At 43.9% G+C, this 13,117-nt stretch overlaps 1 protein-coding gene across 1 annotated transcript; it reads right to left on the reverse strand.

Annotated features, from left to right (window-relative positions):
• Positions 1-458: 458 nt before the first annotated feature.
• LOC135553875 (arf-GAP with dual PH domain-containing protein 1-like) lies at positions 459-12,017 on the reverse strand. Its single transcript, XM_064985801.1, has 9 exons — positions 11,990-12,017; positions 11,823-11,903; positions 6,329-6,441; positions 4,504-4,650; positions 3,552-3,635; positions 3,146-3,213; positions 2,560-2,629; positions 1,443-1,671; positions 459-935 (listed from the first exon to the last, which is right to left on the reverse strand). Exons 1-9 carry the CDS (start codon positions 12,015-12,017, stop codon positions 907-909), a joined length of 849 nt encoding a protein of 282 aa, XP_064841873.1. The 3' UTR covers positions 459-906.
• Between the last annotated feature and the right edge of the window lie 1,100 nt (positions 12,018-13,117).

Below are 13,117 nucleotides of genomic sequence, written 5' to 3' on the forward strand. Positions count from 1 at the left end.
CATGTGTAACCACGCCAGCCCAGGACCTCCACAACCACAAACCCAGCCCAGGACAACCCACGCCAGCCCAGGACCTCCACAACCACAGACCACGTGTATCCACGCCAGCCCAGGACAACCACAGACCACGTGTAACCACGCCAGCCCAGGACCTCCACAACCACAGACCAGGACCTCCAACCACACCAGCCCAGGACCTCCACAACCACGCCAGCCCAGGACCTCCACAACCACAGACCACGTGTATCCACGCCAGCCCAGGACAACCACAGACCACGTGTAACCACGCCAGCCCAGGACAACCACAGACCACGTGTAACCACGCCAGCCCAGGACCTCCACAACCACAGACCACGTGTAACCACGCCAGCCCAGAACCTCCACATCTGGCTTTTTTACCTACGGGCGATGAAATGGAGGAGTATTTCTGTCTGTAATAAAGCACTTTTTTATGGGGAAAAACAAATTCTGATTGGCTGGGCTCCCAAGTGGGTGGGCCTACGCCCTCCTAGGACTCCCATGGCTGCGCCCCTGCTCAGGCGTGAAATCCATAGATTGGGGCCTAATTTATTTATTTCAATTGACTGATATGATCTGTAACTCTATAAAATTGTTGAAATTTTTGAATGTCGCGCTTTATATTTTTGTTCATTTACAGTATATATGGGCAGGATTTGGGGTAAGGAAGAGTATGGCAACAGAACAGTAACACCACCCTCTGTAGTCCTCTCTACCCCCTCTTTTACTGCTCTGTATGGTTTATCTTTAATTGTATATATATTTGTCTTATTATGAGGAGAAGAATCCTATTTGTCTGTCTTCATCCAGGGGATATGTCCAGCCTCCAGTCCAGCCTCCAGTCCAGCCTCCAGTCCAGCCTCCCTCTTTTTCCTTCTCCTCCTCCTCTCAGGGCTTGTGCTTAAAGTGGGCCTCCACTGCAGAGAGAGAGAGAGACTAAATCAGTCACATAACCAGGTACCAGAAGAAATCAACTGTGTAAAATAGAGTGGTTCAGCTCCACATAAACTGTCATAGACTTTACTGCCATGAACTCAGTGGAGCCATATAGCTATCAATTCACCAATCATCAGAAGGGCATCAAATGTGTTGGTGAGAAATATCCACCAACAGAAGGTGATTAGGTTACTATTAGTATGCTGGAAACCTTACTCAACATATCACCCATAGTAAAAAAAATATATATATTATTCAACTAAGAGGTGGCAGGTAGCCTAGCGGTTAAGAGTGTTGGGCCAGTAATCAAAAGGATGCTGGCTCGAATCCCCAGGCCGACTAGGGGGAAAAATCTGTCTATGTGCCCTTGAGCAAGGCACTTAACCCTAATTTCTCTTATAAGTCGCTCTGGATAAGATTGTCTGCTAAATGTAGAACATGTATGAATTCCTTGGACAAATCCTGGGTAGAGACATGCGAATGTTTACCTGCATATTCCTGGGGCAGCATAGGTCGATTCACCAAACTCTGAAAAGCAGCCATCCAATCCTGCTGCTCCTCCTCGGTCTCGCATGTAAACAGGAACTTCCTGTCGGGCGTTACTATGGTGATGCCAAACTGCCAGTGGTAGCCCTGGGTGGATGGGGGAAGGCCGGGGAGCACAATGTAGCTGTTCTCCTTACTACCAATGAACACCTCACCGCGCGCATAGGCATCCTCACAAAGAAACAGAGAGGAGAGGAGACTCAGTGTGTGTGTGTGTGTGTGAACATGTTTAACTATACTGGTGTTTAACTATACTAACGTGTTTAACTATACCAGAAGTCTCCGCAAGAATAGTAAACAAACAAAAATTTGACCAACTGGAGACATTTTGTTAGAAATAGCATTTGACCATGGGTGAACTAAGGAGTTTAGGGTTAAGGTTAGAATTAGGTTTAGGTCCAGGGTTAGGAGCTATGGTTTGTTTTAGGGTTAGGTTAGAATTAGGTTTAGGTCCAGGGTTAGGAGCTATGGTTCGTTTTAGGGTTAGGTTAGAATTAGGTTTAGGTCCAGGGTTAGGAGCTATGGTTCGTTTTAGGGTTAGGTTAGAATTAGGTTTAGGTCCAGGGTTAGGAGCTATGGTTCGTTTTGGGGTTAGGTTAGAATTAGGTTTAGGTCCAGGGTTAGGAGCTATGGTTCGTTTTAGGGTTAGGTTAGGGCAAAGGTTAGGTTTTTGGTTAGGTTAAGGGTATGGGTTAGGTTAAGTTTAGAGTTAGGGGTGAGGGAAAATAGGATTTTGAATGGGACTGGTGTGTGTCCCTTAAAGGTTAGTTATACAAGACTGGGTCTGTGTTTACCTGTTACGTGTGTAATGTGTGCGTGTCTGACCAGCCACATTGTATATGAGGTCCAATAAATTATTTGGGTATGTTTGTTTGCATAATATGACATGCAAATAACATCAGTTCAGTACCACTGTACTATAAGTGCCACAATGCTAATTTTGGAGCCTGTTGAACCGTAAGCCCTAAATAAAAGTGTTACTAATAATACTGGAATGGTACAGCACCATCTCCTTGACCCATATGACATGGCACCTGATTTACCCACTGACTATCTTACCAGAGGATCCTTGAAGTACATGAGTCTCCTGTCATCCATAGTGAACCATCTCTTCTTGAAGCCCTCTGTGCTGTAAGAGGGAAACAGGAGACCGAGGTTGAAGGAATTAAAGAGGCTGTACAGAAGTTCAGTTGCTAATGATTCACCTCAAGGTATTGTCTTTCTGTTCAATGAGGTCATTCTCTTTAATGGAGAAACCTTGTTTACAACTGTGATAATGCACTATTATTGTACTCTTATAACTAATGGCTTTATTGGCTTCCATACAGGATCACATTCTGGAATACCAATTCATTATCCACACCAAGCAGTACAAGGCAAGCATTCAGCTCACAGGCCCAGCAAATATACTGTGGCTGAGGTTGTACATGGCCATTATTAATGCGGTAGGTTTGTGTGGTACAAATTCAGCCCCCATTAAGCAGTTAAACCCGATGGGCTGATAAAGTTAGAAGCATTAAGTGCTGTGTTACAAAGTAACTAAAGTGTAAGTAATTAAGTAAGTAACTAAAGTAAGTAACTCAAGTGTAAGTAACTGAAGTGTAAGTAACTGAAGTAAGTAACTGAAGTGTAAGTATTAAAAGACTTCACCTTGGGACCCGTCTTCTCCATGTAGCCTTCCTTGATGTAGTCTCGTGTCAGCTTTGGCACCAACTGGACGAATACACGAGAAGAAGGAGAAATGTTTTATTCTGTGACCATGTGATGGTGTGTAGCCAGTCCCAATTCCCTCCCTACCCCTTCTCATTGGCCCTAACCCTTCCATGTTTGCAGATCCATAAGGTATAAGCAATATGATGGAGGATACACCAGTACACTGCTAATATCTATCAAGACCCTTGGGATATGCAAACATTGAAGGGTTAAGGCCAAGGAGAAGGGGTAGGGAGCAAGAATTGAAGCCAGCTGTATATAATACCTATGTATACTAGAGAGGAAGGGACTGAGGGATTAATGAGAGGAGAACAATAAGATAATGAGGAGAGACTCACATCAGCGTGATGGGCCCCAGGGAAAGCGACCTGGAGGTAGTGAAATCTGGCTGCTCTGATGGCGTTGAACCAGTCCACCATTTCCTTAAAACACAACAGACATGCTAACATGATCTGGGTCCTGTTCAATGGGCATGAAAAGGAAGGAAACATTTTGTGCTGAACACGACCCAATCTCCATACACACTGACACCCGATAGAGACTCTTTCCTGGCAATAATCCACCATTACTGTAAACAGTAGTCGTCTTTGATTTCAGAGTATTTCCTACTGGGTTAAAGGTGTATTTAAAGGCATGCAATTGCAATGTACAGTATGTCCTGCAGAGGAAATATACTCCTACTCAGCTGCCAGCCACTTCACAACACAAATGCTCTGACAGTCAATAGACAGTCCACTCCTGGGGGTGTTCTCCAGGAAAACAGAAAACGCTTTAAAACTGAGTGAACCAGGGAGGTACTTACTGAACTTGGCCAATAAGAAATGCTCATTTATGTTTTCCGTTGAAAAATGTTTTGCTACAGTGTGCTGAACAAACATGACCTAGATGAATGTCATTTTGTGGGACTTGTGTGAATGCAAATGACCATTCCGGAGCATGCAGATATCCAGAGCAAGTCAAAGAGAATGTCATCTTGAACACGACCCTGAGCAATGCAGGTCAACAGTCCCATCATACTTGATATGGGACTGTTGACCTGCATTGCTAAGTGTCGTGTTCATTAGACACCAAACAAAAGAAAAACTAATTGGAACAGGAGGGACTACTTCAACTCATCCAATAAGAGACGTCATTTTGTTTCTAGATCCAAATATTATTTTTATTCTGTTGTGCAGCCTAATGAACATGGTCCAGGAGTCGACTGTACATTCCTGACTGTCTATTTGTGTCCAGCAGCAGCCAAGCAAACACCATGACAACACAACATTGCCTCAAATTTGTTCACCTCACCTTGCCATCCTTGTGGTAGACAAAGATGTTCCTAGTGCTGTTGTCCTTCAGATAGGTGACCTGCAGGCCGTGAGGCTGGCTGATCTTCCCAGGCTGGAAGGAGGCATTCAGAGTGTGAATCTTCATCAGAGCCTTGGGCTCTCTGGCCTGTACAGGAGAGAAGGCAGGGGGAGGAGAGTATTCATCATCATCACTGTCATCATCATCATCACCACCGTCGTCATCATAATCACCACCGTCACCATCACCATCATCATCATAACTACCACCATCATCATCTTCACCACCATCATCACATCATCATCATAACTACCACCATCATCATCATCATCATCACCATCACTACCACATCATCATCATCATAACCACCACCATCATCATCACCACCACCACCACCATCATCATCACCACCATCATCATCATAACCACCATCATTATCACCACCACCATCATCATCATCATCATCATCATCACCACTACCACCATCATCACCACCACCACCACCACCATCATCATAACCACCACCATCATCATCACCACCACTACCACCATCATCACCACCACCACCACCATCATCACCTCCACCGCCATCATCACCACCACCATCACCACATCATCATCATCATCATCATCATCACCACATCCCACCACCAACATCATCACTACCACCATCATCATCATCATCATCATAACCACCACCATCATCATCACCACCAACATCATCATCACTACCACCATCATCATCATAACCACCATCATCATCACCACCACCATCATCATCATCACCACCATCATCATCATAACCACCATCATTATCACCACCACCATCATCACCACCATCATCATCACTCACCACCATCATCACCACTACCACCATCATCACCACCACCACCACCATCATCATCACCTTCATCATCACCACCACCATCATTATCACACCACCATCATCATCATTATCACCACCCCCACCAGCATCACCACTACCACCATCATCATTATTCGCTGCAGAACATTCAACTATGAGCTTCCTCTAGTAACTATAGTCACTAGCAAGGTTTACTATTTCATATGGCTGAAGCCAGTGTCAGTGATGTTCACTGACACCCAGGTCTTCTTTGGTGGAATGTAGAGTATGTAGAATTTGTCCTGAACAACTGATTAAGGGTCAGATATTCTTTGCATTCGACTGATGGTTAAGGTAAGGATTGGGAATAGAGTCATCTGATCTGTGGTTAAGGTGAACTTGTATTTGAAGCAGGGACAGGAGTGGCCAATGTTTATGGTGAGGTATGTGGCATCACACGTTACTGGATTTAACATGCAGCTTTTGTTGATATACAAAGTAGGAGGCAATGTCACTATGTGGAACAGAACAACTGGGGAATGTGGGCAGATTAGAATCAGAAGTTTGAGATGATAACAGTGTACTATTGTCAGATATAGTCAGGAGAAAGGAATGAAGGAGGAGGGGACGGGGGAGGGAGGATGAGAAAAGGAATGGGGAGGAAGAGGAGGAGGAGAGGAGTGAGAGGAGGAAGGGGTATGATAAAGGGAGATTTTGCATAACGATCTAAGCAATTATAATATACCTGACATTTCCCAAGGTGTGTGTTATTTCAAGCAATTGCAGCTCAGGACCTTAGAGTGCATTTGGGATGAGACTCAGACACTCACAAATGCAAGAGAAGAAGTCTGAGAGAGAGTGAGGGGAAGAGAGAGGGAGGGATATAGAGGGAGACAGAGAGGGAAGCAGAGAGAGAGAGAGAGAGAGAGAGAGAGAGAGAGAAAGGGGGGAGAAGAGAGATATACATAGCACTACACTCACATCATGCTTGTTGTAGTACTTCAGAGCACCATCCCGCTCTGACAGAATACATTTTCGACTCAGGAACTGTCCGTTATCTCGGCCCCGTTTCCATAGAAACCCTTCTCGGTACCCTGGAAGGAGAGGAGCCACAGGGTCCCATTCCAAAGACAAAGGAACAAGGAGAGGAGGAGAGAGAAGGAGATGAAGAGAAGGAGATGAGGAGAGCGTAAAGGGGGAGCCACAAAATAACAGGATTCAGTAGTGAAGCTTGGGTCCAGTAGAGCCGTGTGTGTGTGTGTGTGTGTGTGTGTGTGTGTGTGTGTGTGTGTGTGTGTGTGTGTGTGTGTGTGTGTGTGTGTGTGTGTGTGTGTGTGTGTGTGTGTGTGTGTGTGTGTGTGTGTGTGTGTGTGTGTGTGTGTGTGTGTGTTGCTGAGGCTGGGTCAAGGTGGTGATGTCTGTCGTCTTGGCCTTTAGCTGGCATGAATAATTCACCTTGAATTGTCTCAGCAGAGATCAATGGCTTCTTCCAACATTACGATCAATGCTGAAATCAACACTCTGCCCTATTCAGCAGGCACACACACCATGGCTTTGTGCTCCCTTTCTGTTTCTGTCACTGGCCTCTCTGTCCTCACTAAGTCTCAGCCAACAGACAGAGACAACTAGGACTGTCACTGTCCTGCACTGCCAACACACACGCACGCACGCACACACACACACACACACACGTGAATAGAGTATTAATATCAAACTATCAAATCCCATTAATCTGAAATGCAATAAAAGACAGACAACAGTTTGTAAGAATGAGACTGAAGACTTGATAGCAGAGTGACATTGCATCTCAGTTAATACTGCTGTGAAAGTGTTCCATTCTCCTTAAAGAAACGCAGACTGTACGATTTTAGCTGTCTTATACCACCATTTTGCCGTCCCAGAACAATTGTCCACGTGTTGAGAACATTCTTAAGTTGCAAATGATTTTTTGGACATCTTGGCTCGTTCAGTGTGACTGAGGGTCTACGGTCAGACATCTTGGCTCGTTCAGTGTGACGGGGTCTACGGTCGGACATCTTGGCTCGTTCAGTGTGACGGGGTCTACGGTCGGACATCTTGGCTCGTTCAGTGTGACGGGGTCTACGGTCGGACATCTTGGCTCGTTCAGTGTGACGGGGTCTACGGTGGACATCTAGGCTCGTTCAGTGTGGGGTCTACGGTCGGACATCTTGGCTCGTTCAGTGTGACGGGGTCTACGGTCGGACATCTTGGCTTGTTCAGTGTGACGGGTCTACGGTCGGACATCTTGGCTCGTTCAGTGTGACAGGGTCTGGTGGACATCTTGGCTCGTTCAGTGTGACTGGGTCTACGGTCGGACATCTTGGCTCGTTCAGTGTGACGGGTCTGATTAAGTACCACTACATGTGGTCGTAGGCTATAACAAAGTTATGTCAGTGTCACAATTATTTCACCCTTTATCGTGTAGTGAGCCAGTCCCGGTGACTGACCAATAGGAAGACGGCTGGCACTGAGTATACACACAATAATACCATTATGGTGAATAGTCAGATTAATGTAATAATTTGATTTAAATGTTTACATGTTGTGAAGGAAGAAGGATGTCCTAATAATATTGTTTATAAACACATCTGAAATCAAAATAAACATTGTACCACAGCGAGCATGTTATTTGGGGAAGCCTGTTTGATTCTGAGTTTGAACATGTAGAGTTAGTATGTGAAAACTGTTTCTAAGATCATACTTTCAGTTCACTCACACATAAGCATAGAGAGGCTTGCAGTGCTGGTGCTGTGGCACATGTGCAGATCAAACACCCCGCTGCAGTTTAACTAGTCAACGTCGGCTGATGTCATCAATCACAGAACTGAAGCAAATCATACAATCTGGCCAGGTTGTTATCAAGGGAAACGTGCTGGAAGTAAGAAACACAAGTACTGCCTTTATTCTTCCATCCTCCCTCTCTTCCTTACTTACTCCATCCCTACCTCCCCTTCTTTCCTCCCTCTCCATCCCCCACCTCTTTCTCTCCATCCCTCCCTCTCTTCCTTACTTACTCCATCCCTACCTCCCCCTTCTTTCCTCCCTCTCTCCATCCCCCACCTCTTTTCTCCATCCCTCCCTCCCCCTCTGCTTGGTGTAGTGATGAAGTCATCATGCTCTGAGAGAGAGCGAGAGAGCGAGAGAGAGAGAGAGAGAGAGAGAGAGAGAGAGAACGGTGGATAGAGGGAAAGGGAGAAAATAAAGAGAGTGAAATAAAGATGAAGAGGAAACATAGAGGAACAGAGACAGAGACAGAGAGAGAGAGAGAGAGAGAGAGAGAGAGAGAACGGTGGATAGAGGGAAAGGGAGAAAATACGAGAGAGTGAAATAAAGATGAAGAGGAAACATAGAGGAACAGAGACAGAGAGAGAGAGAGAGAGAGAGAGAGGGAGGTAAGACAGAGAGACAGCTCGATAGATAGATAAATAGAGAGAGATCGAGAGAGAGAAACTGAGAGACAGCTAGATAGATAGATAAACAGAGAGACAGATAGAGAGAGAGAGAGAGATAGATAAACCCAGAACATGCCCGCCATTCAGCCACTGGCACAATCCTGGTACAGCCACATCACTCTCTATAGTACCATTAGTGCTAACAGAGATCACAGCTGACAGACTCCAGGTCAGATCTAACACCAGAGTCAGCTGAGACAAGAACCAGAGTGAGTCACTGGGAGTAGGAGTGTGAGTGACCATGTTAAAGAGGTTTTGCTGACTTCCCGGAGTCAGATTAACTTGTGGATATCATTTTTACATATCTGCATTCAATATGAAGGAAGTTATTTTGGTAAGGTATTTTTGAGCCAATGCTAACTGGCGTTAGCACAAAGACTAACATGCTCCCCAGAGTCCAGCTTCATCCACGTGTTCATCTGACTCCAGGGAAGTCAGCAAAATCCAAACTATCCCTTTAAGGTTGATTCCTCTTTGGCAGCAAAGAGGACAGAGACACTCATCAGAGAGATAATGATGATGAACGACTACATGATGACTGACTGACTGACCGACTGACATTGACTAACCGACTGATCGACTGTGTGTGTGTGTTTGTGTGTGTGTTGCTGAGGCTGGGTCAAGGTGGTGTAATCTGTGTCATGACGTTGGCCTGGGGGATAGGTTTATGACAGTCATAAATACCTCTTTCCCCCTTTTTCCTCTCTCTAACCTACTGATGTTACATTTGCAAAACCTTGGTTAACATAGAGATTCTGGGAACATCAGAAGGTGGGGGGAATTAACTATATTCTGGTAATCCGACCAATTGAACATATGCCGTGGTACTTAATGAATATGATGTCAGTTCGGTTGTCATCTGAGACATTCTCATCAATGATAAGAAGACTCTACAGTGGAAAGTCTACACATCAGAGTTATCAGATTCACATGGATTTGTTGTTCAATTTAAATGTTTGAATATGAAATTATCTGTGATGAAATGCGATTTTAGCTTCTAAAAATGTGAGATTTGGGTTTTCATAAGATAGGGCTCTGCTCAATTAGTGGCCCGCCCCTGTGAAGGGACATGGGCTATAAAACTTTTCAAACACGCCCTCCTCTCACTTCCTATATAATCCCTTGACGACAATATAACCTCCTGTTCCGAGGATGTGAGGACGACGGTCCTATGTCAGCATGGTTCAGATAATAACTACAGAACAAAGCCAACATCAGCGTGAGCTTTGGTTGCAAATGATATGAACTTTGATCTCTTATTCAATACAGAAGTGATACCTCCTAGCCGTTGAGTTAGCAAGAGCAGATGCAAACGAGGGTTAGGAAGGAACAGACAGAGTATTCCGTCTATCACCCAACGACGTTACTACAACGTATCCAATTGAGAACCAGAGACATTCTTCAAAGGACGCCGTTGAGGCAACACGGCCTCCCATCTACCACCAACCTACCGAAGCGCAGCTCAGAGTAAATATTTATTGCATTTTCCTTTTCCAAATGAGCGGTAATTTAGAATGCATCAGATACTGTATTTACGATAGCACAGCTTCTTCCCTTTGTTCCTCAGTCTTCCCGCTCTTTCACTCAAACCCAGCCCTCTTCTTTCGTGTAACAAGCTGTCATATCTGTTCCGCCCGCTAGGGGCGTCTTCCTTTATGACGTAATTTGTAATCAAGTTATGATTTAATTATGTGTATGTGTAATTCTGTGTGATTAGTTAGGTATTTAGTAAATAAATAATTAAACCCAATTTTCTATTGCTGATTCAACTTGTGAGCCAGGGTTCGTGCAGATAACCAAGAATTTACCACTTTCAGATGAGACTGAATTAAAATGACGATTAATATTGACTGCTATTGATGTAAAATATTACTAGGTCTTTTAAGAGTTTATTCGGAAGATAACAGCTCTATAAATATTATTTTGTTATGCCCGACACTCTAGTTAATGACATTTACACGATTAGCTCAATCAGGTAATATTAATTACGGAGAAATTATTTTATAGAATAGCATGTCATATCATTTAATCTGGCATAGCCAAAGACACGACATCTGTTTGCCCCAAAAAATATTGTAGTAAGTAGATGATTACTGCTTGGATTACTTTTAAATTCAGAAGGGATATCACACCATTCTGTTTTCTTAATGGTTTTTCAATTCAGCATTGAAAAAAGGCGCAGAGTTTCAGTTTGTTTCACCTGAGTGAGTCTCACCACAAGTCAGAGACCGATATGATGACACACCAAATGTGTTTGATGGATCCTTTTTGTCTTCTTCTAATGTCTTTTAAGGGAATGTAATCCAAAAGTAACTGAAAATAATCAGATTACATTACTGAGTTTGGGTAATCCAAAGTTACTCTACCGATTACAATTTTGAACAGGTAACTAGTAACTAACGGATTACATTTAGAAACTACCCAACCCTGTTAGCACATTTCTGTCTCGCTTTCTGCATCACAGAGGGGTTTAGTAGAGGAAAGGACGACAATGTGGCGGTCGCAGAAAGCGAGATGACAAAGGCGGCACGGAGGCTTATCTTGTTACCGTCTCCAAGTAACAGCTCTTTACTGCTCATGTGGTCCTGAGATAACATGATGTAGTCATAGCATTGATGAATCCACATGAATGGAAAGAAGCACGAAAAAAACTCTCACAGTCAAATCTCTCAAAGTTGAATGGCCTTTGATATTATTTTAATGGATTTCCAGGAAGAGAGGGAATGTTGAGGTCTCTTTCTTTCTTTGTTCTCTCTCTCTTTCCCACTCACTATTTCTCTCTTTCTCTCTTTCTTTCACTACTGATCAGCTGTTCATCCTTAGAAAGTCCATTATTCTCTGAATGCGGAAGGCAGGGGTGTTGAGGAGCACGCTGGGGTGGGAGGATAAAGACAGAGAGAAAGGCTCAGGCTCATTGTGTGTGTGTGTGTGTGTGTGTGCATGCAGGCGTGCTTGTTTGTATGCATATGTGCATGTGTTTGTGTGTGTGTACTCAGTCTTACCTGCAGAGTAAGGCTCCTGTCTCTCCACACACACAAACTCCTTCTCTCGTATTTGGCTCCTGATCCACTGTTCCCGAGAGCCTGCAGAAACACTTGGTGTTTGTTTACTATATTTACTGTGTTTATGCTTGAAAAGATTCACTGTCAATAATGTCTGATAAACCAACATGGATGACAGATCAGGGTGGTGTTCATTAGGGCGCATAACTGAAAATGTTTTGCAGCGGAACACAAAAAAGTATTTCTTATTGAACCAGTCCAGATAGTTCCTCCTGTTCCAGTCCGTTTGGTGCCTAATGAACACAACCCTGGAGTTCTCATCCAGTAGTGTATAATGGTGTACTTATCTTTTAAATATTGTAGATATTATATTGCTCCTCTGTCCTGTCAAATAATATTTCCCTCACTATCTCTCTCTCTTCTCTCTGTCTGTCTTATCAGTAATCCGTCTTAAAATGCACACAGGCAATATGAACAAACATAAACGTATAACGCCTGAGACTGTGTGTGTTTGTTTGCTCTGTCTCTCTCTCTTGTGTATTCTACTCTTTCTAGTCTCTCTACCACCTCATCAATCCTCCTCTCCTCTCGTGTATTCTACTCATTCTAGTCTTTCTACCACACCTCATCAACCCTCTTTCTAGTCTCTCTACCACACCTCATCAACCCTCCTCTGTGTATTCTACTCTTTCTCTCTCTACCACCTCATCAATCCTCCTCTCCTCTCGTGTATTCCTACTCTTTCTACCACACCTCATCAACCCTCCTCTCGTGTATTCTACTCTTTCTAGTCTCTCTACCACCTCATCAATCCTCCTCTCCTCTCGTGTATTCTCTTTCTAGTCTCTTTCATCAAGTTTCTCTACCTCATCACCCTCCTCTCCTCTCTCACCTTTCTACTCTTTCTAGTCTCTCTCCTCATCTCCCTCCTCTTGTGTATTCTACTCTTTCCTAGTCTCTCTACCACAAGCTCATCTGATATCCTCTCTTCTCTCTTATGGCTCTACTCTATTGCGTGTGGTTGCCTCTCACACTCAAAAATACCTTCCCACCTCCCCCAGCAGTAAAAAAAGCCCTGTGTAGCAGCTTAAAATATTATTGGTGATTGTGTTGTTATTGATATCACTGGGGACCATTCACTGGTTGAATCAACATTATTTCCACGTCATTTCAACCCCAAAAATATGTGTGATTGAACCAATGTGGTGAAAAAAGTTAGATTTGAAAAGAAATCTAAATCCAATGACATTTTGAAATGTTTTTCTGATTTGACATTGAATTCAGGTTAGTTGACA

The sequence above is a fragment of the Oncorhynchus masou genome, chromosome 14, assembly GCF_036934945.1.
Source record: "Oncorhynchus masou masou isolate Uvic2021 chromosome 14, UVic_Omas_1.1, whole genome shotgun sequence".
Lineage (NCBI taxonomy): Eukaryota > Metazoa > Chordata > Actinopteri > Salmoniformes > Salmonidae > Oncorhynchus > Oncorhynchus masou.

What these genes read in the sequence shown, in the direction of transcription:
- LOC135553875 (XM_064985801.1), bottom strand. Translation starts at nt 12,017, where the DNA reads ATGAACACCACCCTGATCTGTCATCCAT. An exon ending in ACAGGAGCCTTACTCTGCAG is followed by an intron (nt 6,442 to 11,822) that starts GTAAGACTGAGT and finishes CTCTCCTTCCAG; the next exon opens with GGTACCGAGAAGGGTTTCTA. An exon ending in CTGGGGCCCATCACGCTGAT is followed by an intron (nt 3,214 to 3,551) that starts GTGAGTCTCTCC and finishes GTATTCGTCCAG; the next exon opens with TTGGTGCCAAAGCTGACACG.